Source organism: Anomaloglossus baeobatrachus, chromosome 6 (genome assembly GCF_048569485.1).
Source record: "Anomaloglossus baeobatrachus isolate aAnoBae1 chromosome 6, aAnoBae1.hap1, whole genome shotgun sequence".
Taxonomy (NCBI): Eukaryota; Metazoa; Chordata; class Amphibia; order Anura; family Aromobatidae; genus Anomaloglossus; species Anomaloglossus baeobatrachus.
Window position 1 is genome coordinate 572,246,711 of NC_134358.1, and position 27,644 is coordinate 572,274,354.

General features: G+C 47.5%; 1 protein-coding gene across 1 annotated transcript in view; it reads left to right on the top strand.

Annotated features, from left to right (window-relative positions):
- LOC142243710 (uncharacterized) overlaps positions 1-27,644 on the top strand; it is a 133,662-nt gene that overhangs the window by 65,158 nt on the left and 40,860 nt on the right. The window contains exon 4 of the mRNA XM_075315887.1: positions 2,473-2,475. Within this exon, the coding sequence (XP_075172002.1) occupies positions 2,473-2,475 (3 nt within the window). The remainder of the gene's footprint in view (positions 1-2,472; positions 2,476-27,644) is intronic.

The following is a 27,644-nucleotide window of genomic DNA, read 5'->3' on the forward strand; positions in this document are numbered from 1 at the left end:
CCACAGCAACCAATAACAGAGCAGTTTTATCTTACCACAGCAACCAATCGCAGCTCAGCTTTCATTTTAGCACAGAAGACAATCACAGAGCAGCTTTCATCTTACCACATCAGCCGCCATTTTCTCAAAGTTTAAAGAATATTGTGTCTGACACTACGTAATGAAAAATGAGCATTAGAATTGAATGATGGAAAGTTTGGGGCTAAATAGAAGCCAATAAATAGCACATAGCAAATGCGGGAAAACAAGGTAAACCATTATGTGCATACTAACATCATGGAAGGATTTTATCCCATAAAGATACTTACATACATACATATACATTTTATATATACAGTGCCTACAACCTACAAGTAGTATTCAACCCCCTGCAGATTTAGCAGGTTTGATAAGATGCAAATAAGTTAGAGCCTGCAAACGTCAAACAAGAGCAGGATTTATTAACAGATGCATAAATCTTACAAACTAACAAGTTATGCTGCTCAGTTAAATTTTAATACATTTTCAACATAAAAGTGTGGGTCAATTATTATTCAACCCCTAGGTTTAATATTTTGTGGAATAACCCTTGTTTGCAATTACAGCTAATAATCGTCTTTTATAAGACCTGATCAGGCCGGCACAGGTCTCTGGAGTTATCTTGGCCCACTCCTCCATGCAGATCTTCTCCAAGTTATCTAGGTTCTTTGGGTGTCTCATGTGGACTTTAATCTTGAGCTCCTTCCACAAGTTTTCAATTGGGTTAAGGTCAGGAAACTGACTAGGCCACTGCAACACCTTGATTTTTTTCCCTCTTGAACCAGGCCTTGGTTTTCTTGGCTGTGTGCTTTGGGTCGTTGTCTTGTTGGAAGATAAAATGACGACCCATCTTAAGATCCTTGATGGAGGAGCGTAGGTTGTTGGCCAAAATCTCCAGGTAGGCCGTGCTATCCATCTTCCCATGGATGCGGACCAGATGGCCAGGGCCCTTGGCTGAGAAACAGCCCCACAGCATGATGCTGCCACCACCATGCTTGACTGTAGGGATGGTATTCTTGGGGTCGTATGCAGTGCCATCCAGTCTCCAAACGTCACGTGTGTGGTTGGCACCAAAGATCTCGATCTTGGTCTCATCAGACCAGAGAACCTTGAACCAGTCTGTCTCAGAGTCCTCCAAGTGATCATGAGCAAACTGTAGACGAGCCTTGACATAACGCTTTGAAAGTAAAGGTACCTTACGGGCTCGTCTGGAACGGAGACCATTGCGGTGGAGTACGTTACTTATGGTATTGACTGAAACCAATGTCTCCACTGCCATGAGATCTTCCCGGAGCTCCTTCCTTGTTGTCCTTGGGTTAGCCTTGACTCTTCGGACAAGCCTGGCCTCGGCACGGGAGGAAACTTTCAAAGGCTGTCCAGGCCGTGGAAGGCTAACAGTAGTTCCATAAGCCTTCCACTTCCGGATGATGCTCCCAACAGTGGAGACAGGTAGGCCCAACTCCTTGGAAAGGGTTTTGTACCCCTTGCCAGCCTTGTGACCCTCCACGATCTTGTCTCTGATGGCCTTGGAATGCTCCTTTGTCTTTCCCATGTTGACCAAGTATGAGTGCTGTTCACAAGTTTGGGGAGGGTCTTAATTAGTCAAAAAAGGCTGGAAAAAGAGATAATTAATCCAAATATGTGAAGCTCATTGTTCTTTGTGCCTGAAATACTTCTTAATACTTTAGGGGAAACAAACAGAATTCTTGTGGTTTGAGGGGTTGAATAATAAATGACCCTCTGAATAAACTTTTCACAATTTAAAAAAAAAAAAAAAGAAATAACATTCTTTTTTGCTGCAGTGCATTTCACACTTCCAGGCTGATCTACAGTCCAAATGTCACAATGCCAAGTTAATTCCGAATGTGTAAACCTGCTAAATCTGCAGGGGGTTGAATACTACTTGTAGGCACTGTATATTTATTATTTCTTTTTAATTCTATCTTATCCTTTTTGCATTTAGCTGCAGTAATGTGTAAATTTCCTCACTGTGGGATCAATAAAGTTTTATCTATCTGTATTACCGACGGTTTATACCCAATTTTGTGGGAGGTTGGCGTCCTTGATCGATCTCTTAGAAGGGAAAAAGAAGGTTATGGCCCGCTGGAATCCACAAGTGGAGGAGGCCTTTCAGGCCCCAAAGGTAGTCTTGTGTGATCAGCCTGTCTTTGATAACCCTGACTTTCACAAGGCGTTTATAGTACAGGAAGATGCCTCTGAGGTGGGTCTGGGGGCAGTTCTGTCCTAGGAGGTCAATGGAGAAGTCACCTATTTAAGTAGAAAACTCAACCCGGCGGAGAAGAACTATAGCATAGTGGAGGAGTGCCTGGCCATAAAATGGGCTCTGGAGTCCCTACGCTATTACCTGCTGGGGTGACACTTTCGCCTGGTGACAGACCACTCCCCTTTCGTCTGGATGAGGAATGCCAAGGAAAGAAATGCTGGAGTCACCAGGTGGTTTCTCTCCCACCAGAACTTTCATTTTTCTGTCGAACATTGGGTAGGGAGGTTGCAGGGCAATGCTGATGCAGGGGCCCCTGTATGTTGGCGACAGTTCAACCCTGCCCGTTTGAACTGAGGGGGGATATGTGAGGCAGTGACAGGGGTTCTGTGTCCCCCAGAATGTGTCTGGAAACCCTCTGAGTTTGCTATCGCTATTACTGGGAGTATAGCACAGAGGCTGATAGGGAGACGGATCCCACTTCCCAGTCCAGGTTTTGTAGCACTCTTCATGTCCAGCATTTTAGTGTAAACCTTGCAGAGCACATCAGGGTGGGTTCAGGTGAGAGCCAGGCTAGTGAAGCAAACATGCTGGTTGAGGCGGCTCTGTGTAGAGTGACCACAGGCCAGGAGGGTGAGCCTGGGAGAACCCAAACATATCCCTGCAGTTACCGGGGTCCTACTACTGCACTGCTAAGGTAACAAGACTTTCATACAAAGGATTTGTCCATATGCACCGGCTGCGATCCGGAAAAGACTTTATGTGAGTGTGAAAAACTGGATCTATTTATGATGCAATAATAAATAGACTGTTGGTCTGAACACGCTGCTGCCTCACGTTTTGCTCAAGCAACGCTGCTACCTCACAGTATTTTTTCATTTTCACAGCTCAATGTTCAAAAGTTCTGTGAAGCCTCCAGGGATTAAATAACCAAACAACTAGATAAATTCCTTGAGGGGTCTAGTTTCCACAATGGGGTCACTTGTGGGGAAGCTTCACTGTTTTGTAGAACTCCTGAGGTGCCCAAACAAAAAGCAAAATCCTGGAGTCATCAGGACTAGGGCTGAGCGGATCCGGACTGTAAAAGTCCGGATCTACGCGGTTTCAAAGATGCCCAGGTGCTGGACTCGGGCCCAGGATTCCAGGTGCACAATCCAGAACTGGAGAAAATAATTGAAAAATCAAGAAAAACAGAATTAAAACAGCGTTTCATACTTACCAAGACTTAGTGCCATTGCGGCAAACTACTTCCGGGTCACACATTACAGAGTGTAGATACTGCCCCAACTGGGTACACTGTGACGTGGTGGGATGGCTTTATGCATTTTTTGATGAAAAACAGTGTTTACTAAGTACCCTATGTTTATATGCACTATGCTTTTATTTAGTTACAGCAGAGTATACTGTTATGATCCGGAACCATGGAAGACCACCACAAATCATTGGCATAAAGGTGACAAGGGCATTGGCAACTAATCTGGCCGCCATCCCCTTACTAACCAACACAACTAGAAGTAGCCGAGGGGTGAACTAACATCCTGTGCACCGCGAACCCAGCCGGAGAACTAACTATCCTAAAGGTAGGAAAGATGAATAACTCTCTGCCTCAGAAAATAGACAAGAATAGCAAGCCCCCCACATTCAAAGACTGCGGTGATATAGGAAAAACACAATACACAGGTAGATGACAGGATTAGCAAAAGGTGAGGCCCCCGCTGACTAAAATAGGAAAGGACAGGAAAGGGACTGATGGTTGCCAGAGAAAAACCCTGCAAAATACCAACTTCCTGATAGTACAAAAAGGCCCTCAGATCGCTCGATCTGAACTCCGTCCTATACCAGGTGCCCTTGTCATACCAATGAACAGAAAACAAGAATCATAACAAAGTCAACAAGCCACAAACACATGGACCCAAAGGAGCTATACTCCACACAGAACTGCAGGGAGTTCCTCAACAATCCACTAAGGGGGAAAATCCCTGCAAGCAAATAAACTGAAAATAACCACAGCAAAATGACAAACCCAGATAAACAAAAGAACCAGACAATAAATAAAGAGCAAGCACTTATCTGGGGAAGATGTGGTGTAAAGCAGGATCAAGCAGGCTAGAGATACAAAGAACAACTGACATCTGGCAACAGCCTGCAATCAGACCAGGACTTAAATAAGCAGAGAGTTAGGAAAGGAAACACCCACTGCACAACCCACCTGGTCTCTGTCCAAACCCTTCCTGGCCACCAGAGGGAGCCTCCCAGCAGCCAAGACATAACTAACATTCACAACAGTACCCCCCCTTGAGGAGGGGTCACCGAACCCTCACCCACGCCACCGGGTCGCTCGGGATGAGCATGATGGAAGGCGCGGACCAACCGGTCCGCATGAATGTCAGAAGCCACAACCCAAGAGTTATCCTCCTGCCCATAACCCTTCCATTTCACAAGGTACTGAAGCTGACGCCTACTGCGACGGGAATCCAGAATTTTTTCAACCTCATACTCCAGATCCCCTTGTACCAAAACAGGGTCAGGAGGCGCTGCTGCAGGAACTGCCGGCTCCACATGTTTCTTCAACAAGGACTTATGGAAGACATTGTGAATCTTAAATGACGCAGGCAGAGTCAAACGGAAAGATACAAGATTAATAATCTCCGAAATCTTATAAGGTCCAATAAATCTGGGCTTAAATTTAGGAGACAGAACTCTCATAGGAATATTTTTAGAGGACAACCACACCATGTCCCCTACTTTAAACCGGGGACCAACAGTCCGACGCCGGTTGGCAAACTTTTGGGCAGTTTCTTGGGACTGAAACAATTTATCTACTACCTGCCCCCAAATCTGCTGCATTCTGTCGACCACCGAATCTACCCCCGGACAGTCAGACGCCTCAAGCTGCCCTGAGAGGAACCTAGGGTGATACCCAAAATTGCAGAAAAAGGGGGACACCAACGTGGTAGAGCTAGCTCTATTGTTAAGGGAAAATTCAGCCAAAGGCAAAAACGAAACCCAGTCATCCTGATCCGCAGAAACAAAACACCGTAAATAGATTTCCAGGGTCTGGTTAGCCCTTTCAGTCTGACCGTTGGTCTGAGGATGAAACGCCGAGGAGAAAGACAGCTGAACACCCAATTTGGAGCAAAAAATCCTCCAAAACCTGGATACAAACTGCACCCCTCTGTCAGAAACAATGTTTTAGGGAATACCATGCAAACGGACAACATGTTGCAAAAACAAAGGCACCAACTCCGATGAAGACGGCAACTTAGGCGGGCTTTGCCCACTACGACATCGCAGGTGCGATGTCGGTGGGGTCAAATCGAAAGTGACGCACATCCGGCGTCACTTGCAATGTCGTAGTGTGTAAATCCTAGATGATACGATGAACGAGCGCAAAATCGTCGTCATCGTATCATCGCTGCAGCCTCCGACATTTCCATAATGCCGGGGGAGCGACAGGTACGATGTAGTTCCTCGTTCCTGCGGCCGCACACATCGCTGTGTGTGAAGCCGCAGGAGCGAGGAACTTCACCTTACCTGCCTCCCGGCTGCAATGAGAAGGACGGAGGTGGGCGTGATGTTTACATCCTGCTCATCTCCGCCCCTCCACTTCAATTGGCCGCCTGCCGTGTGACGTCACTGTGACGCCGCACGGCCCGCCCCCTAAGGAAGGAGGCGGGTCGCCGACCAGAGGGACGTCGCACGGCAGGTATGTGCGTGTAAAGCTGCCGTAGCGATAATAATCGCTACGGCAGCTTTCACTATATATCGAACGTGCGACGGGGGCGGGACTATCGCTGCAGCATCGGTAACACATTGTTACCGATGTTGCAACGTGCAAAGCCCGCCTTAGATAGGGGAACCAAGTTGACCATCTTGGAGAATCTGTCACAGATCACCCAAATCACAGTCATTTTCTGAGAGACGGGAAGCTCTGAAATAAAATCCATAGAGATGTGCGTCCAAGGTTTCTTAAGTACAGGCAAAGGCAATAATAGCCCACTAGAACGTGAACAACAGGGCTTGGACCTAGAACAAACTCCACACGACTGCACAAAACGACGGACATCTCGGGACAGGGAAGGCCACCAAAAAGAGCGTCTCACAAGATCCCGAGTACCAAAAATGCCAGGATGACCCGCCAAAACAGAGCAATGAACCTCAGAGACAACTCGGTCTCTCCATTTGTCTGGGACAAACAGTTTCCCTGTAGGACATCTCTCATGTTTATCCCCCTGAAATTCTGCCAGTGCCAACCGCAGATCAGGCGAAATAGCCGAGAAAACTACACCATCATTCAGGATAGTAGATGGTTCGACAACCTCCAAAGAGTCAGCGCAGAAACTCCTGGAAAGGGCATCGGCCTTAACATTCTTGGTGCCCGGCAAAAAAGAGACCACAAAATTAAACCGGGTAAAAAACAAAGCCCACCTGGCCTGCCGAGGATTCAACCTCTTGGCCGATTCCAGATAGATGAGATTCTTGTGGTCCGTAAGCACCACAACTTGATGTCTAGCCCCCTCCAACCAATGCCTCCACTCTTCAAATGCCCACTTCAAAGCCAATAATTCCCGGTTCCCCACATCATAATTCTGTTCAGAAGGAGCAAACTTCCGAGAGAAAAAGGCACAGGGCTTAAGTTTACCCGAAGTAGCGTCTCGTTGAGACAGAACAGCACCTGCTCCGATCTCTGAGGCATCGATCTCAACTTGAAATGGGCGAGACACATCAGGTTGCTGCAGAACTGGGGCAGAAGTGAATCGCCTTTTAAGCTCCTGGAAGGCCACAATAGCCTCCTCAGGGGTCCAATGCTCAGCATCAGCTCCCTTCTTTGTCAAATCTGTCAGAGGTTTGACAATAGCAGAAAAATTAGCTATAAATTTACGGTAAAAATTAGCAAACCCCAAAAATTGCTGCAGGGATTTTAGAGAAGTCGGTTGCACCCAGTCGTAAATAGCCTGAACCTTAACCGGGTCCATTTCAATAGCGGAGGGAGACAGGATGAAGCCCAAAAAGGAAATCCTCTGCACCCCAAAGAGACACTTTGACCCCTTAACGTACAGTGCATTATCCTTAAGTATCTGAAAAACCTCCTGTACTTGCCCCACATGAGAGTCCCAATCATCAGAAAAAATCAAGATGTCATCCAAATACACAATCAAAAATTTACCAATAAGGTCCCGAAAAATATCATTCATGAAGGCCTGGAAGACGGAGGGTGCATTAGTGAGCCCAAAAGGCATCACTAGGTACATAAAAAAATGCCCCTCAGGAGTATTAAAAGCCGTCTTCCATTCATCACCCTCCTTAATACGGATGAGATTATACGCACTCTTGAGATCCAGTTTCGTAAACCATTTGGCACTCTTCACTCTAGAAAACAGATCAGACATCAGAGGCAAAGGGTACTGATATTTGACTGTAATTTTATTAAGAAGACGGTAATCAATACAAGGCCTCAACGAACCATCTTTCTTAGCAACAAAGAAGAAGCCAGCACCCAAAGGAGAAGATGAGGGCCGAATGTGCCCCTTCTCCCATGATTCTCTGATGTATGACCGCATGGCATCATGTTCGGGCACAGACAAGTTGAAAAGCCGCCCCTTGGGAAATTTACAACCGGGCACCAACTCAATGGCACAGTCACAGTCCCGGTGTGGGGGCAGAGAATCAGATTCCTGGTCATTAAATACATCACGGAAATCAGACAAGAAAGCTGGAACATCAACTGCCTGAGCAGACGTGTACGACACGGAAAGGTCCTGATGCACACCTTGACAACCCCAACTAGCTACCGACAAGGATCTCCAGTCAATAACCGGATTATGGGTCTGCAACCACGGAAATCCCAGTACCAAGGTATCCTGTAGATTATGCAATACTAAAAATGTACAAGTTTCCTGATGCGCTGGTGCAACTCTTATAGGCACCTGGGTCCAAAATTGGGGTTTATGTTCTGCCAAAGGGGTAGCATCAATGCTTCTTAAAGGAATAGGAGTTTGCAAAGGAACCATGGGAAAACCACAATCTCTAGTAAACCCAAAATCCATCAAATTGAGCGCTGCCCCTGAGTCCACAAAGGCAAATGCAGAAAAGGAAGACAATGAGCAAATCAATGTGACAGACAAAAGAAACTTTGGTTGCAAAGAACCCACAGTAACAGAAGTAGCCAATCTCCTTTCACGTCTAGGGCAGACAGAGATGTTATGAGAAGCGTCTCCACAATAGAAGCACAGTCTATTCTTCCGTCTGAACCCCTGCCGACTAGCATTAGAAAGGACCCTATCACACTCCATAGCCTCCAAAGGCTGTTCCACAGGCACAAAACCAGCAGGTATCTTCCTGCGCTCACGTAAACGCCTATCAATCTGAATGGCCAAGGTCATAGAGGCATCAAGACCAGAAGGGACGGGAAATCCTACCATTACATCCTTCACAGCATCCGCAATACCCTTGCGAAAAAGAGCCGCAAGCGCATCATCATTCCATTTGGTAAGGACCGCCCACTTACGAAATTTCTGACAAAACGTTTCTGCAGAATCCAAACCCTGAGTTAAGGACAACAAGACCCTTTCTGCTTGGTCCACAATATTGGGTTCGTCATATAATAATCCCAAGGCCTGAAAAAAGGAGTCCACATCATTGAGAATCGGATCATCAGACGCTAAAGAGAAGGCCCAGTCCTGAGAGTCACCACGCAGCAAGGAGATGACAATCTTAACCTGCTGTACGGGATTCCCTGAGGACTTAGGGCGCAGGTCAAAAAATAATTTACAATTATTTTTGAAGCTCAAAAATCTCGACCTATCTCCCGAAAAAAATTCAGGAACAGGAATCTTAGGCTCTGCAAGGGGAGTCTGTGCAAGAAAAGACTCTATACGACGAACCTTAGCATCAAGATGAGCAACACGCTCACCCAATTCATCCATGCTAGACAAAAGAAATCTTCCACAGAACCCAAAGAAGAAGAGGAAAAACACCAAAAAAAACCCAAACATTTTCTCAGCAGTTTTTTTTTTCCTGCTTAAGAGTACCCTTTAAATTTGTTTGGCCGGATGTACTGTTATGATCCGGAACCATGGAAGACCACCACAAATCATTGGCAAAAAGGTGACAAGAGCATTGGCAACTAATCTGGCCGCCATCCCCTTACTAACCAACACAACTAGAAGTAGCCGAGGGGTGAACTAACATCCTGTGCACCGCGAACCCAGCCGGAGAACTATCCTAAAGGTAGGAAAGATGAATAACTCTCTGCCTCAGAAAATAGACAAGAATAGCAAGCCCCCCACATTCAAAGACTGCGGTGATATAGGAAAAACACAATACACAGGTAGATGACAGGATTAGCAAAAGGTGAGGCCCCCGCTGACTAAAATAGGAAAGGACAGGAAAGGGACTGATGGTTGCCAGAGAAAAACCCTGCAAAATACCAACTTCCTGATAGTACAAAAAGGCCCTCAGATCGCTTGATCTGAACTCCGTCCTATACCAGGTGCCCTTGTCATACCAATGAACAGAAAACAAGAATCATAACAAAGTCAACAAGCCACAAACACATGGACCCAAAGGAGCTATACTCCACAAACTGCAGGGAGTTCCTCAACAATCCACTAAGGGGGAAAATCCCTGCAAGCAAATAAACTGAAAATAACCACAGCAAAATGACAAACCCAGATAAGCAAAAGAACCAGACAATAAATAAAGAGCAAGCACTTATCTGGGGAAGATGTGGTGTAAAGCAGGATCAAGCAGGCTAGAGATACAAAGAACAACTGACATCCGGCAACAGCCTGCAATCAGACCAGGACTTAAATAAGCAGAGAGTTAGGAAAGGAAACACCCACTGCACAACCCACCTGGTCTCTGTCCAAACCCTTCCTGGCCACCAGAGGGAGCCTCCCAGCAGCCAAGACATAACTAACATTCACAACAGTATACGTCCACAATTTCTCCCTTGGTTTTTCGTTCTTATGGCCAGTGTGAACATGAGCTTACAAGCTGCATGTATACATCTCATACTCTGGCTCACTTTTTTGTATACAAACCTAATACTGATAAACACCAAATACCAGCATACAGCGCCCAAGCAACACTGGCATACAGCGCCCAAGCAACACTGGCATACAGCGCCCAAGTGATTCAGTAGAAAAAATGATAAAATATAGGAACAAGTAAAAAAAAAATCCCTCATCTGAAGGTTCAGGAGCAGAAACCAAAACAAAAAGCAAAATTCTGCAGTCATCAGGACTAGGGCTGAGCGGATCCAGACTGTAAAAGGCCACGCGGTTTCATAGATGCCTGGGTGCAAAATCCGGAACTGGGGAAAATAATTGAAAAATAAAGAAAAACAGAATTAAAACAGCATTTCATACTTACCGAGACTCAGTGTCATGGTGGCACACTGCTTCTGGGTCGTGCATTCACTTCCAGTACTGCGCAAGAGGCTCATTGCATACACACAACATTCCGTGCTTACCCCGCCCACCGGCCGTCCTGTCGTCTGTGATTGGTTGCAGTCAGACGCGCCTCCAGCCTTTGACAGTTTCTGCTGCAGTCATCGCTCATCGCGGCTCAGTTATAGGCTATACTCACAGCTGGCAGTCATTCTCTATTGCTGCTAGCTGTGAGATGTAGAAGAGCTGGAATCGGTGTGGGACCTCATGTGGATTACGCCGGACTTACAGGGTGTTTAGGGTTAATAAAGTGGTGAAGGAGGGTGTGTATTTTTCTATTTTATTCCAAATAAAGGATTTTTCTCTGTGTCTATGTTTATTTACTGTCACTTATAAATTATTGATGCAGGTATCTCATAGACGCCTGTGCCATCACTAACCTGGGGTTTATTAGCAGCTGTGCGCTGCTATTAACCCCTCATTACCCAGATTGCTACTGCTCCAGGGCACCAGGAAGAGCCGGTAAAGCACTGGGACGATCACATCTAATGGATGCCGCAATACCGGGCGGCTGCGGGCTGAGAATACAAGCCCCCAGCCGGCATTATCTTGGCTGGGGATGAAAAATAGGGGGGACTGCACGTCGTTTTTTTCTTTTAATTATTAAAATAAAATAAAAAAGCTACATGCTTTTTCTCATAGGCCGGAGTCAGACTTGCGAGGGACTCCAGCACACTTCTGACAGGAGCGTGCATGTGCTTCTGTATACATGCACGCTCACCATACTGACCCGCAGACACTTGCACTGCTTTCCCCGCCCACCTGCCGTCCTGCCGCCTGTGATTGGTTGCAGTTAGCTGATAGTCAGGGTGGGGTGTGTCCAACTGCAATCAATTATACGCGCCGGTGGGCGCAGAGGCGGATTATAATGAGGGCAATCTGGGCTACTCCCTGGGGCCCGAGGCTCCATGGGGCCCATGCTCTTAAAAGTAAATTGCCCTCATTATAATCTGCATGAAACATGTAAAAGCTGCTGGGTCATCAGCCCGCCCTGCAGCACATCGGCAGGACGGGGTCCGCCATCAGGGTATTACAATCATGACTCCTGTAGGGGCCCCATGAGCAGAAGCCAGGAGGGGGCGGGACTGCTGACAGCCCGGGCCCCTCCCCTTTAATTCCTCTGCTCACCAGGCCCCTGGGGACGGGGATGGCATCAGGGCAGTGAGGGGCCTGGGTTGCGCATAGAGAGCTGCCCTCTCTCTTCCTGCTCTGATCTATGTGATGATCGGTGCAGAGCAGGACAGGAAATATACTGGACCAGAACGGAGGCTGAGATGAAAAACCTTGCCTAATCACATGACCCGTGACCTGGCAGGTCCTGTTATTCCACTGCTGCAGCCTCCATGCAGGTCCCAGTGTCTCCTCTCCTGCTCTGCACCGATCATACTGCAAGATGAGGTAATGTAGAGTGTGTGTAAAGAAATGTGCCTTTTGTAGGGCTGTGTGTGTATATATGCATGTAGTCTGTCTGACTGTCTCTTTCCCTGCCTGCAAATCAAAAAAAGATTCTAGAATCCCAAACCAACAAAAAGGTTTTATAATTATAATTGAAGGGTTACATTTTATTTTACACACTATTTTTTTTACCTTTTTAAAAAAAAATTATCACCAGATTAAAGGTACAGCAATGGGATCCAAAGTTGCATGTTCATATGCTAATTTGCTCAGGGGCATTTTTGAAGATATCCATGTTTATAATAATAAGTACATAGAGGGTCTGATATAAGAGATTTATTGATGATATTTTTATCATTTGGGACACTGCAATTGATAATATTGATTCATTTTTAAAAGATATATGGTAATAAGTGGGATCTAGCCTTTACTCCACATATACACAGAGACCATTGACTTTCTAGATCTCACTATTTATATTAGAAACAATGTGATACATACTAAGACTTTTTTTTAAGAAGGTTGATACCAACAGTTATATACATTATGACTCAGCCCATTATAGTAAATGGCTTGATAATATCCCTATTAATCAGTTTAAAAGGATCAGAAAGAATTGCACAGAGAAACATATTTTCCAGGAACAGGCCAATATCCTCAAGAATAGATTTAAGGCCTAAGCCACACGGTGAAAAAAACGGTGCGAGTGGAGTGCGATAAAAAAAAAATAAAAAAAATCCCATTCCACTCGGACCAATATTAACCTGAGTGTCAGCGCACATGAGCAATTATTTTCTCAGCCCTAATTGGTCCGAGAAAACAATCGCAGCATGCTGTGAGTGTAAGGCGAGACTCTTTCCCTTGCACTAATTCAAGTGAATGGGGAGAGAGAAAAATCGCACTGCACTCGCAGTACACCGGTGTACCGCTAGTGCAGTGCGAGAATGGCAATAGCCGGCTACGGAGGAGAGAGGGAGATAAATCCCTCCCACCCCTCCTGGGTGTCGGCCCGCCCCCCGCAGCTGAGGTCCGTTCGCACGAACGGACCTCAGTCGCAAGGACACACGCATGACACTCAGCTCTGCTGTGCTGCCAGCGTGAGCCGAGTGTCATGAAAGGGGATCGCAGTAGTCCCTGTGTGGCCCCAGCCTAAGGCTCGGCATTATCCGTCAAGAATGGTAAAAAGAGCAATATAACATACTAGCAGGTTATCACAAGAGGGTATTTTGAGAAAAAAGAATACTGAGAATTTGAAACATGAAATTAATTTCATTACAACCTTTAATAAATACCATAAAAATATTAGAGAGATTTTCTCAAAATATTGGTATATTTTATTGGGAGACCCAATACTGAGCAAGTTATTACCGAAAAAAACGGGTCTAACCTTTAGAAGGGCGCCCACTATTAGAAATCTCATGGCACCAAGTCGACGAGATATTTCACCTAAGCATGTAAATCAAGATTCCTCTAAGAAGGGCATTTCTAAATGCACTAATAATAACTGCCTTTGTTGTAAAACGATCTGTAATGGCAGCATTAGCTTTACATCTTTCAGTACTTAGGACTCTTATGATATTAAATATAATTTAAATTGTACCTCCAGTTTTGTGATTACCTCATTGAGTGCCCCTGCAAGAAACAGTACGTGGGTCGTACAACCCAACCACTACACTGCAGGCTCAATTCGCAAACATTAAAAAGGGACATTCCAAACATGGGCTCTCTCAGCATTTTGCTATATTACACAACAAAGATCCCAATAAATTAAGAATAAGTCCCATTGATCATGTGCCTACTTCCGCTCCCAATAAGATTGAAACCCTTAATAGGAGAGAGAGATATTGGATTTTTAAACTTGACACTATAAAACCCAAAGGGCTAAATTTGATTTCAGAAATTTTTCTTTAAATTGCTTTGGTTTTGTATTCCCCAAGTGCTTTCCTCTAATTTGTGATCTATATTTCATATACTGTACGTGTTTGTACCTGTTCTTATCGGTGATTGTATGTGCTATTGTGTTTTTATAGTATATATATATATATATATATATATATATATATATATATATATACACACACACACAATTATCTTATCTTAATTTATTATGTTTTTTAGAATGCAACATGTTTAATAACCAAGGTTTTATATACTCTTCAATTCATGTATCTTAAATATTTATTGTACAATCTATTATTACGTCCTTTTATTATAACTTTTCTATTTTTGTCATAGCAAACCCACTCAATGTTGAAAACAAAATATTATATATACATTTTTTCTTAGTTATAACATACTAATTTAATCTAAGAATAATACATCTTGGGACGTAGCTGAATGTTACAATTTACCTATAACCATAGTACCTTTACTATGTATTATTATTATTATTATTTATTATTATAGCGCCATTTATTCCATGGTGCTTTACAAGTGAAAGAGGGTATACGTACAACAATCATTAACAGTACAAGACAGACTGGTATAGGAGGAGAGAGGTCCCTGCCCGCGAGGGCTCACAGTCTACAGAGAATGGGTGATGGTACAATAGGTGAGGACAGAGCTGGTTGCGCAGTGGTGTACTGGACTGAGGGCTATTGTAGGTTGTAGGCTTGTTGGAAGAGGTGGGTCTTGAGGTTCCTCTTGAAGCTTTCCACGGTAGGGGAGAGTCCGATATGCTGAGGTAGAGCGTTCCAGAGTATGGGGGAGGCACGGGAGAAATCTTGTACGCGATTGTGGGAAGAGGAGATAAGAGAGGAGTAGAGAAGGAGATCTTGTGAGGATCTGAGGTTGCGTGCAGGTAGGTAGCGGGAGACTAGGTCACAGATGTAAGGAGGAGACAGGTTGTGGATGGCTTTGTATGTCATGGTTAATGTTTTGAACTGGAGTCGTTGGGCGATGGCAAGCCAGTGAAGGGATTGGCAGAGTGGCGAGGCTGGGGAATAGCGAGGGGAGAGGTGGATTAAGCGGGCCGCAGAGTTTAGGATAGATTGGAGGGGTGCAAGAGTGTTGGGAGGCCAGAGAGCAGGAGGTTGCAGTAGTCGAGGCGGGAGACGATGAGGGCATGCACTAATGTTTTTGCTGATTCTTGGTTAAGGAAAGCACGGATCCGGGAGATATTTTTGAGTTGTAGTCTGCATGAGGTGAAGAGGGCTTGGATGTGCGGCTTGAAGGATAGAGCAGAATCGAGGGTTACTCCAAGGCAACGTGCTTGTGAGACTGGGGAGAGTGAGCAACCATCAAGTTTGATGGAAAGGCTTATTGGAGGAGATGAGTGAGGAGGAGGAAAGACAATGAACTCTGTTTTGTCCATGTTAAGCTTTAGGAATTGCGCAGAGAAGAAGGATGAAATAGCAGACAGACATTGTGGAATTTTGGTTAGTAGAGAGGTAATGTCAGGTCCAGAGAGGTAGATCTGTGTGTCATCGGCATAGAGATGATACTGAAAGCCGTGGAACTCTATGAGCTGTCCCAGGCCGAAGGTGTAAATGGAGAACAGCAGGGGTCCAAGAACTGAGCCTTGGGGGACACCGACAGATAGGGGGCGAGATGAGGAAGTGGTGTGAGAATGGGAGACGCTGAAAGTTCGGTCGGTTAGGTATGAGGATATCCAAGATAGGGCCAAGTCTGTAATGCCCAGAGATGAGAGAATCTGTAGTAGGAGGGAATGGTCTACTTTGTCGAAGGCAGAGGACAGGTCCAGGAGGAGGAGGATAGAATAGTGTCGCTTGGCTTTGGCAGTTAGTAGATCATTGGTGACTTTGGTTAGGGCAATTTCAGTAGAGTGATGTGGTCGGAAGCCAGATTGTAGCCAGTCAAAGAGGAAGCAGGAGGAGAGGTATGAGCACAATTCAAGATGGACATGCTGTTCCAGTAGTTTTTGAGGCATAGGGGAGAAGGGATATGGGGCGATAGTTTGACCCAGAGGATGGGTCAAGGGAGGGCTTTTTGAGGATGGGTGTAAGGGAGGCATATTTGAAGCATGAGGGGAATATACCCCTTGTTAGTGATAGGTTGAAGAGATGGGTTAGAGCTGGGATGAGGACTGCAGTGATGTTGGGGATGAGGTGTGATGGGAGCGGGTCCAGTGCACAGGTGGTTAGATGTGATCTTGAGAGTGGAGTGGATTGTTTTCTGTCATAGTGGAGAAGCTGGATTTGGAGGAAGAGGGCTGAGTAGCTATGATGAGGGGCTGTGGTGATTGTTGGCCAAAGCTTGCTCTGATGTTGTCAATCTTCTGCTTGAAGAAAGAGGCAAAGTCTTCAGCTGAGATGAGAGGAGAGGGAGGTGGTGCTGGAGGACGGAGGAGAGAATTGCTAGTGTTGAATAGCTGTTTAGGGTTGTGAGAGAGAGGATATGAGGGATGAGAAGTAGGTTTGTTTTGCAGCAGTGAGTGTGGACATGAAAGTGGTGAGGGCTTCTTTATATGCAATGAAGTGCTCAGTGGAGTGAGACCTCTTCCATCTGCGCTCAGCAATTCTGGAAGCCTCTCAGTTGTTTAGTCTGACTCGTGTGCCAGGGTTGCCTGTTGATTATGCGGGTTTTGGTGTGTATGAGGGGGGCAGCTGATTCGAGAGCTGCAGAGATTGTAGTGTTGTATAAAGTTGCAGAAGCATGTGCATCGTGTAAAAATGCAATATCTGTAAGAGGGAGAAAGGACTGAGAAAGTGCTTGTAAATCAAGGTGTTTGATATTTCTGAGAGGGTGTGAAAGTTTGTGGAGGGGGGGTTGTATACTTGGAGAAGAGAGGGAGGAGAATGTGAGTAGGTTGTTGTCAGACAGGGGGAGAGGCGAGTTAGAGGGGTTAGATAGGGAACATAGGCGAGTGAAGATGAGGTCCAGCGTGTGGCCATCTTTGTGAGTAGCTGCAGAGGACCATTGGGTGAGACCGAAGGAGGAAGTGAGTGTTAGAAGTTTGGAGACAGATGAGTGGGAAGTGTCAATGGGGATGTTGAAATCACCCATGATGATGGTGGGGATGTCGGTGGAAAGGAAGTGTAGTAGCCAGATGGTGAAATGATCAAAAAAGGCAGTGGCTGGCCCTGGGGGGCGGTAAATGACAGCCAGTTGAAGGTTGGACGGGGTGTAGATGCGTACGGAGTGCATCTCAAAAAAGGGAAGAGTAACAGAGGGTGGTAGTGGAATTGGTGTAAAGGAGCATTGGTGGGACAGAATAAAACCAACTCCTCCACCATGCTTGTTACTGGGTCGGGGGGTGTGAGAGAGTTGGAGACCGCCATAAGAAAGTGCAGCAAGAGAGGCTGTGTCAGAGGAGGTGAGCCAGGTTTCTGTGATGGCAAGAATGGAAAGTTTATTAGTGATGAAAAGATCATGAATGTAGGAAAGTTTGTTACAGACAGAGCGAGCGTTCCATAGTGCTCCTGTTAGTGGGACTGGGGGTGCGGGTGTCGGGTGGATGGGTATGAGGTTAGAGAGGTTGCGGAAATTTGTGATGGGTTGTGGATGAGGGTTTGAAGTGACAATAGGGATGTGGTGAGGAGGGCCAGGATTAGGAGAGATATCCCCAACAGTGAGTAGAAGCAGTGAGAGTGTGAGTAGGTGGGAGCAGGAGAGGCCATGAGATGGTCGTGTGTGTCTGGAGACACAGGGTGAAATGTGGAGGAAAATATGTGAGGGGAAGGTGAGATGGGTGGGGAGGATGAAGGGAGAGATGAACAGTTCATTACTGGGATTAGGGATCAGAGGGGGCAGTAAAAAGTGAAGTATTATAGGGGTGAAAGTAAAGAAAAACACAAACATTGTTTACAGTGACTATGTTTCCAGTTACCTTCCGGTCACTTCCGACCCAATTCTGGCTTAATTCAATGCATCATACTTATTTGGTGCAGACTTGTATTGGTGCAGACAAAAAGTCTATGTGCAGACTTTTAGTGGCTCCATTATATACATATACAAGTGCAATCAGCTGTAAAAGGGTGGGGTGCAGCAAGGACCTCTTGATCATTCTATCAAAGAAGCCAGATGCAGAATCACATAGGCAGAGTAAACAAAGGTCATAAAAGGAAGGTGGGGAACAGAGGGGGAAGAGGTCGCAGTGAGATGCTGGAGCATGCCAGGGAGATATTGAAGCAAAGAGAGAACAGGTCAGATATTTTGGGAAAGTAGGGTGGATGGTTTCACATACCAGGTATTAGCACACACAGTAGAGCAAAGGGGAGATCAGTTCAGTTCCTTTTCCACTCCCCTTAGATTTTTTTCAAAGTCTTTACTTTGTGATAACATACCACACATTAACAACAAGTAGAATACTCCTTAGGTTTGTAGCTCATTGCAGTAGCGATCCATCAGTCCGAATAATCCTACCGCATGGAGGCTGGTTCTATTCCATTATTCCATTTTATTTTTTTCCTTTTTTTTTTTTTTTTCCATTTTTCATTCTTTGAATACTTGGTTATTGAATTTTAATTCAATGTTTTTGTTTGTGTTTCAATAAAATTAATGGTTTAGCATTTTGAAGCACTGCCACATGCACAAGCATGTTTTCTTTTGAACTTTGACCTTATCATATGATCATTTGTTTTTTTTTCTATATATAACTGCACCATTACCTCTGTTTTACCATTTTTGGTGGATTTCCTGATGAAGAAGAGGGGTTATCTCCAAAACGCGTAGAATGAACCACTCTGCATTGCTCTTATTTGGAATTAACTCTTTATTGGCACAGCATCGCGGACGTTTTTCTACGTTTTATCCTTGGTTTTTTTTCTTGCTTCTGCCTTTGGCACGTGGAGTCTGCAGCAGCTGATACATGGTTTAATACTGGTTGTGTGTCAGACAACCATATCAGGTGAGTGGTTTTCATTAACCCTTACTGTTGTTATCCTGGTAAGACCCTATATGCGCTTTTTATATCCACAAGTTTTTTTGTTTTTGGTTTTGTTTTGTTTTTTCTGTCCCTGCCTGGCAGTCTCTGTCTGTCTGTCTGTCTCTTTCCCTGCCTGGCAGTCTGTCTGTCTCTTTCTTTCCCTAGCTGTCTCTGTCTCTTTCCCTTTCTCTTTTTCCTTGTCTGTCCGTCTCTCCAACAATATCATATTACCTAACACATAAGCTTCTTATACTAACAATGTCCTTCATTGCCTATAGCAACCAATCACAGCTCATTTTAATGACCTGTAGCTTACAGCTCCATTGACTTTAATGGAGGCAGGTTTTTTGTCGAATAACTAAAGCGCAAAGTTACATTTTCCCCTCAAAACATAGTCTATGACGTTCCCTGAGTTAAATTGGGTGTCCGTGCAAAATATCGTGATTGTAAATGTGACGGTGCAGATTCCTTTAGTGGACGTACACACACACACAAAATACATATACACACACAATTATACACATACACTCAGCTTTATATATTAGATATACGCATATGGGTGACAATTCTGTCTTGGGCTCATCATTTTGATGACCCAAAAAAACGGTGCCTGCAGCTTTTCTAGGCTGTCAAAATGACGACTAGCGATTAATCTTTGATTGTTTGCAGAATTGGAGATTTTCCAAGAGTGATCGTGGGACTGTGGTAGGTTGGAGGTAAGTCTGCACAGGAGGATCTCAGCTCGCCTGTACATGCATCACCTGGGTCCTTTCTCTGGACGACGGTGCACGGAGGTCAGCTCCGTATTCAAAGAGGCAAAGTCCGGCAATAGAAAAAGGTTGTTTCCAGCATCACGTCCAAGAAATAAGGGTAAAAAACTATTTTATGTCATAACTTGTGCAAATCTAGCAGAATATGTCTAAGACTAAGAACCTCTTTTAGGTTTAAGACACGTAAGACATTGTTTTATACTTCGTGGACGTCCATCCGGCGTAGTGTTGGTTTTAACCTTATGAAATAAATACGTAATTACATACCGGTAATGTGTTTTTTCTGAACCCATGACGGCACCACGAGAGAGGGGATCCGCCCTTCAAGGACAGGAAACCTCCAGAATAAAAAGGGGCGGCACCTCTCCCCGCATCAGTTGATTACCGAGCATGACAGGACCTCCGAAACAAGGAACATCGTTAAAACATATCCTGCCACCAGAACCGCCCAGTGAAGAGGAGCGAAAAAGGAAGCAAACTAGCAACCCCTAAGTGCAGGGAGGGAATGTAAGGGTGCCGTCATGGGTTCAGAAAAAACACATTACCGGTAAGTAATTACGTATTTTTCCAGCACCCATGACGGCACCACGAGAGAATTACAGAGAGGAAGACCTAGGGAGGGACAACAGTTTGCAGAACCCGTCTCCCAAAGGTGATGTCGGTGAACGACAAATCAAGGCGATAGTGATTAAAAAAGGTGGACGTAGAAGACCAGGTTGCCGCCTTACATATTTGCTCGATAGAGACCTCTGACCTCTCCGCCCAGGAAGATGCCATTGCTCGCGTGGAGTGCGCCTTCAGACCAGGAGGTACGGCTTCACCCCCGGCCGTGTAAGCAACAGAGATGGCATCCCTGATCCACCTGGCCAAGGTGGATTTAGAAGCCTTAAGTCCCTTCCTACAACTCTGGAAGACTACAAACAGAGACTTATCCCTCCTCCCTTCTGAGGTGACCAACAGATACCGTTGAAGGCAACGCCTAACATCCAGGCAGTGCCATCCCATCTCCTCCGGAGTAGAAGGGTTGGCATAAAAAGAGGGGAGCACTATTTCTTGTGATCTATGGAAGTGGGAATGCACCTTCGGCAAATAGGCAGGGTCAGTTCTTAAAACCACTCGGTCATCAAAAAACTGGGTATCATGATCAGAGGGAGGCTTTGGGGAGGAGGGAGGCGAAGGAGACGCAGCTGACTGCTTGTCATCCATGGTAACCGAGCACAGGCACCATAGAGAAGATTGCCGCTCTGATTTTCAAAAAAAACCTTGGCAACTCCGCCCCCTATTTCCGGTAGATGACGACCCATCCGCGCGTCCAATAGGAAAGGGCGCGCTGCGCATGCGCACCGCCCGGACATCCCCGCCGCCACACACAACATGGCGCTCAGTCACCCGGAAGCGCCATAGCATCTGCCGCCATGAGGACGACCCGCAGGGAGCGCAGCAGCAGCCACCCGTATCCCAGCCCCTGGTGCTGGTACGACGTGGTAAGGAGGGGGGGGGGGGACGGGAGCAGGGAGGGAAGGAGCCCGCGCGCAGACAGGACCCCCATGGGTATGCTGCGTCGGGAGAGCCCTGCGGTCGACCGGAGTTACCTGGTCCCCGCAGGCTCATGGCGCTCCTATCGGGCGCGCCGCACGCAACCCTGACCCCCATGGGTCCGCTGCGGCAGCTCCACAGCACCTCGGCCGACCGCAGCAGGACCCGTGCCGCTGCCAGAGTCGGCCGGCCGGGCGCCGGACTTGAATCTTCGGCCCATCAGGACCTTCTTGGATCCAGTGGATCCCTGGAGGCTCCCTGTTCAAGGACAGGAAACCAACTGATGCGGGGAGAGGTGCCGCCCCTTTTTATTCTGGAGGTTTCCTGTCCTTGAAGGGCGGATCCCCTCTCTCGTGGTGCCGTCATGGGTGCTGGAAAAAATCTGTTTTTTTAACCTTATTTCTTGGACGTGATGCTGGAAATACCTTTTTTCTATTGCCAAAGGTTTGAGGGGTAGAGGCGGAGCTGTGGTGGAGGCGGAGTCTGAAGGGGGCTCGAAAATGTTGGCAGTACGGGGCGCTAAAATTCCTGGTGGCAGCCCTGGGCAGGATGTACGATGAACATACAGGGAGCGGGGCGGCTGATGGAGTCCAAGCCACCTGTCTGCTGAAGAGAAGCGCCCCTGTAATGGTGATGGCAGACAGCGTTACAGCAGGTTACACTGGAGTCCAGCAGCCTGAAGAGTAGAGACGGACTGGTGACCTATTCATTGGAGGCGCCTGCCGACCAGTTCACTAGCAGCAGGCAATGGCGGCACACTATGTGAAAGGGGGGGGGAATGGCAGTACACTATGTGAAAGGGGGGTGAAACGGCGGCACACTATGTGAAAGAGGGGGGGGGGAGGACGGCGGTACACTATGTGAAAGAGGGGGGGGGGGAGGACGGCGGCACACTATGTGAAAGGGGAGGGAACGGCGGCACACTATGTGAAAGGGGAAAGATTGTAAGATTGTAATTTTCTATAAGGTGGGCTCGAGGGTGTCTTCTATCAAATTGTTCTGGGGCATCTGATCTATGTAGCTTCAATCCTCTATTACCAATACATACACTGTGTATGTGTGTATATATATATATATATATATATATATATATATATATATATATATATATATATATATATATATACACATATATATACATATATATACATATATATATATATATATATATATATATATATATATACACATAGACTGGAGGATTGAAACTCCATGGGTGAAACGCTCTAGCACACTGCGCACCACTATATTTTCACTACTATAATAAGGCCGTGTGCACACATTCAGTATTTGGTGAGGGTTTTTTTTACCTCAGTATTTTTTTACAGATATGGAGGTAAAAAACTCACCAAATGCTGACCGTGCACACATGACCTTACAAAGACTGAGGTAAAAAACTCAACGTGTGCAGAAAGCTCACGGCCTCATGCACACATTCAGTATTTGGTGAGGTTTTTACCTCCGTATCTATAAGGTCTCGTGCACATGTTCAATATTGGTGAGTATTTACCTCAGTATGTGTAAGGTCTCGTGCACATGGTCAGTATTGGTGAGTTATTACCTCAGTATGTGTAAGGTCTCGTGCACATGGTCAGTATTGGTGAGTTATTACCTCAGTATGTGTAAGGTCTCGTGCACATGGTCAGTATTGGGGAGTATTTACCTCAGTATGTGTAAGGTCTCGTGCACATGGTCAGTATTGGTGAGTTATTACCTCAGTATGTGTAAGGTCTCGTGCACATGGTCAGTATTGGTGAGTAGTTACCTCAGTATGTGTAAGGCCTTGTGCACATGTTCAGTATTGGTGAGTATTTACCTCAGAATGTGTAAGGCCTCGTGCACATGGTCAGTATTGGTGAGTTATTACCTCAGTATATGTAAGGCCTCGTGCACATGGTCAGTATTGGTGAGTATTTACCTCAGTATATGTAAGGCCTCGTGCACATGGTCAGTATTGGTGAGTATTTACCTCAGTATGTGTAAGGCCTCGTGCACATGGTCAGTATTGGTGAGTATTTACCTCAGTATGTGTAAGGCCTCGTGCACATGGTCAGTATTGGGGAGTATTTACCTCAGTATGTGTAAGGCCTCGTGCACATGGTCAGTATTGGTGAGTATTTACCTCAGTATGTGTAAGGCCTCGTGCACATGTTCAGTATTGGGGAGCTTTTACCTCAATATGTGTAAGGCCTCGTGCACACATTCAGTATTTGGTGAGGTTTTTACCTCAGTATGTGTAAGGCTATGTGCGCACGTTGCTTATTTACAGGCAGTTACGCTGCGATCTGCACCGCAGCATAACTGCCTGCGTCCCCAGCATAATCTATGAAGATTATGCAGGAGCCGTGCGCACGTGGCGTATTAAAGCGCAGCGCTTCGGCTGCTGCTCGAAGCGCGCGTTCTAAGAAGTGACACGTCACTTCTTTTGTGCGTATTGGTTGTAATGTCGGTCTCTCTCGGTCTGTCAGTCTCTCTGTCGATCGGTCTCTCTCTCTGTCGGTCTATCCCTCTCCCCCCCCCTCGCTCATACTCACCGATCACTGACCGATCACCGGCGTGGCGCTGCACGGCTGTCACACTGCTCCAGCGGCTTCTCCTATTTTTGAAAATGCCGGCCGCCCATTATTCAATCTTGTATTCCCTGCTTCCCCCGCCCACCGGCGCCTATGATTGGTTGCAGTCAGACACGCCCCCATGCTGAGTGACAGCTGTCTCACTGCAACCAATCACAGCCACCGGTAGGCGAGTCTATGTAGTGCAGTAAGATAAATGATTTAAAAAAAAAAAAAACGGCATGCGGTCCCCCCCAATTTTGATACCAGCCAGGGTAAAGCCACACGGCTGAAGGCTGGTATTCTCAGGATGGGGAGTCCCCGAGCCTAAAAATATCAGCCAGCAGCCGCCCGGAATTGCCGCATGGATTAGATGCGACAGTCCCGGGACTGTACCCGGCTCATCCAGAACTGCCCTGGTGCGGTGGCAATCTGGGTAATAAGGAATTAATGGCAGCAGCCCATAGCTGCCACTAAAGGCCCTGTCACACACAGAGATAAATCTTTGGCAGATCTGTGGTTGCAGTGAAATCATGGACATATTGTTCCATTTGTACACTGCCACAAACCTGGCACTGATTGTCCACAATTTCACTGCAACCACAGATCTGCCGCAGATTTATCTCTGTGTGTGACAGGGCCTTTAGTCCTAGTTAATCGTTGCAGGCGTCTATGAGACACCCCCAATGATTAACCTGGTGAAAGTAAATAAACAAACACATACACCCGAAAAATCCTTTATTTGAAATAAAAGACAAAAACCACCCTCTTTCACCCCTTTATTAAAATCCCCAAATACCCCTGCAGGTCTGGCGTAATCCACGAGGTCCCGCGACACATCCAGCTCTGCTACATGAAGCTGACCGGAGCAGCAGTACAACACCGCCGCTCCTGTGAGCTCCATGCAGAAACTGAAGTGAGTCGCGCTGTCAGCGGGGACGTCACTGAGGTAATGCCACTGTGTGCGGTGATGATGAGGGCTGTAGTGTCGGGACGTGTGCGGGGACGTGTGCGGGGACGTGTGCGGTAACGTCGGGATGTGTGCAGGGACGTGTGCGGTAACGTCGGGATGTGTGCGGGGACGTGTGCGGTAACGTCGGGATGTGTGCGGGGACGTGTGCGGTAACGTCGGGATGTGTGCGGGGACGTGTGCGGTAACGTCGGGATGTGTGCGGGGACGTGTGCGGTAACGTCGGGATGTGTGCGGGGACGTGTGCGGTAACGTCGGGATGTGTGCGGGGACGTGTGCGGTAACGTCGGGATGTGTGCGGGGACGTGTGCGGTAACGTCGGGATGTGTGCGGGGACGTGTGCGGTAACGTCGGGATGTGTGCGGGGACGTGTGCGGGGACGTGTGCGGTAACGTCGGGATGTGTGCGGGGACGTCGGCGGTAACGTCGGGATGTTTGCGGGGACGTCGGCGGTAACGTCGGGATGTGTGCGGGGACGTCGGCGGTAACGTCGGGATGTGTGCGGGGACGTCGGGATGTGTGCGGGGACGTCGGCGGTAACGTCGGGATGTGTGCGGGGACGTCGGCGGTAACGTCGGGATGTGTGCGGGGACGTCGGCGGTAACGTCGGGATGTGTGCGGGGACGTCGGCGGTAACGTCGGGATGTGTGCGGGGACATCGGCGGTAACGTCGGCGGTAACGTCGGGATGTGTGCGGGGACGTCGGCGGTAACGTCGGGATGTGTGCGGGGACGTCGGCGGTAACGTCGGGATGTGTGCGGGGACGTCGGCGGTAACGTCGGGATGTGTGCGGGGACGTCGGCCGTAACGTCGGGATGTGTGCGGGGACGTCGGCCGTAACGTCGGGATGTGTGCGGGGACGTCGGCCGTAACGTCGGGATGTGTGCGGGGACGTCGGCCGTAACGTCGGGATGTGTGCGGGGACGTCGGCCGTAACGTCGGGATGTGTGCGGGGACGTCGGCCGTAACGTCGGGATGTGTGCGGGGACGTCGGCCGTACTGTCGGGATGTGTGCGGGGACGTCGGCGGTAACGTCGGGATGTGTGCGGGGACGTCGGCGGTAACGTCGGGATGTGTGCGGGGACGTCGGCGGTAACGTCGGGATGTGTGCGGGGACGTCTCTCTCTCAGGGTAACCTGAGTGACGTCACCGGTGATCGCGTGGCTCACTGCAGTCACTCAGATTTGCAGTCACAGGTGAGTCCTTCACCTGTGACCGCAAATCAAGCCGCGGCACATGGACAGAGCCGCGCGATCACAATGAAGTTCACCCGAGTTCATTCTGATCGCACGGCTGTCTCCCGCAGCCAGCCATGTGCTCTTTTTGACATTCCGGTCCCAGTCAGCTCTGCTGCAAGTCTATGGGGATGCAGCAGAGCCGAGTGGGACCGCACTGTCACTGCGCTCTGGATGCTTTTCCCATGGCAGAGAAAGCATCCAGAACGCATGAATTCTGCAGGAATGTGTGCACGTTGCGTTTTGCCGAATGAGTCTCAGAACGCAGCTTTTCGGCTGCGTTCTGAGACGCACATGCAGTGACTATTTACGCTGCGTAATAGAACGCAACGTGCGCACATAGCCTAAGGCCTCGTGCACATGTGCAGTATTGGGGAGTTATTACCTCAGTATCAGTAAGGTCTCGTGTACACGTTCAGTATTGGGGAGTTTAATAGTGGATTTTTTTTTAGGTTAGAGTTTCGGCAAATATTTTTCAGAAATTATCTGTTTCAGGTGTAAGATGATGGGTCCTGTGACAAGTCCATGTGTAGGGATGGGGGGAGCCCACAGGTCCTGATCTGCCCGGGGCCTTGGTTACCCTTAATCCGACCCTGGGTGGGGAAAACAGTGAATTGTCCGCTCCGGAAGGGAAAGCGTGACACGGAAAGAGTGCCACCATGACACAGCATCAGTGAGTACACCGCGCACTCCTGCCCCCACCCCATCCCCTCCACAAACGAGGGAAGAGAGCGCGAAAGCGAGAGAAAGCGCGAAAGCGAGAGAAAGCGCGAGAGCGAGAGAAAGCGCGAGAGCGAGAGAAAGCGTGAGAGAAAGGGCGAGAGCGAGAGAAAGGGCGAGAGCGAGAGAAAGGGCGAGAGCGAGAGAAAGGGCGAGAGCGAGAGAAAGGGCGAGAGCGAGAGAAAGGGCGAGAGCGAGAGAAAGGGCGAGAGCGAGAGAAAGGGCGAGAGCGAGAGAAAGGGCGAGAGCGAGAGAAAGGGCGAGAGCGAGAGAAAGGGCGAGAGCGAGAGAAAGGGCGAGAGCGAGAGAAAGGGCGAGAGCGAGAGAAAGGGCGAGAGCGAGAGAAAGGGCGAGAGCGAGAGAAAGGGCGAGAGCGAGAGAAAGGGCGAGAGCGAGAGAAAGGGCGAGAGCGAGAGAGAGGGCGAGAGAAAGCGCGAGAGAAAGCGCGAGAGCCCAGAAGTGATTTTAAACGATTTAGGCTAGTTTCACACTTGCGTTGGACGGGATCCGTTGCTATCCGCAGCCTTGAGGAATTACGGTAACCGTTGCAGGAAACCGTTATACTCCTCATAGACTTCTATTAGGTACGGATAGCAACGGATGGTCTTGTATTGCATCCGCCCCGCGGCGCATCAGTTGTTTTGACGCTGACAGTCAGTGACCGTCGGGCGGATGGAACGCTGCATGTAGCGTTTTTCTGCGCTTGGCGGAGTGTCAAAAAAACGCAACCTGCAGGATTCCGTCGGCGTCCGTTGTTTTTATAATGGACGCCTATGGTGGAGGATTCCGTTAGAATCCGTCATTTTGACGGATTCCGTTAACGCAACAGTCTTTACACAACTGCGCATGCTCAGATGTGTAAAGTCAGGGAAAAAACCTATAACGGATTCCGTTATTTTGTACGATCCGTAGCATTGCGTTGTGCCACTATATGCAACACAATGCTAC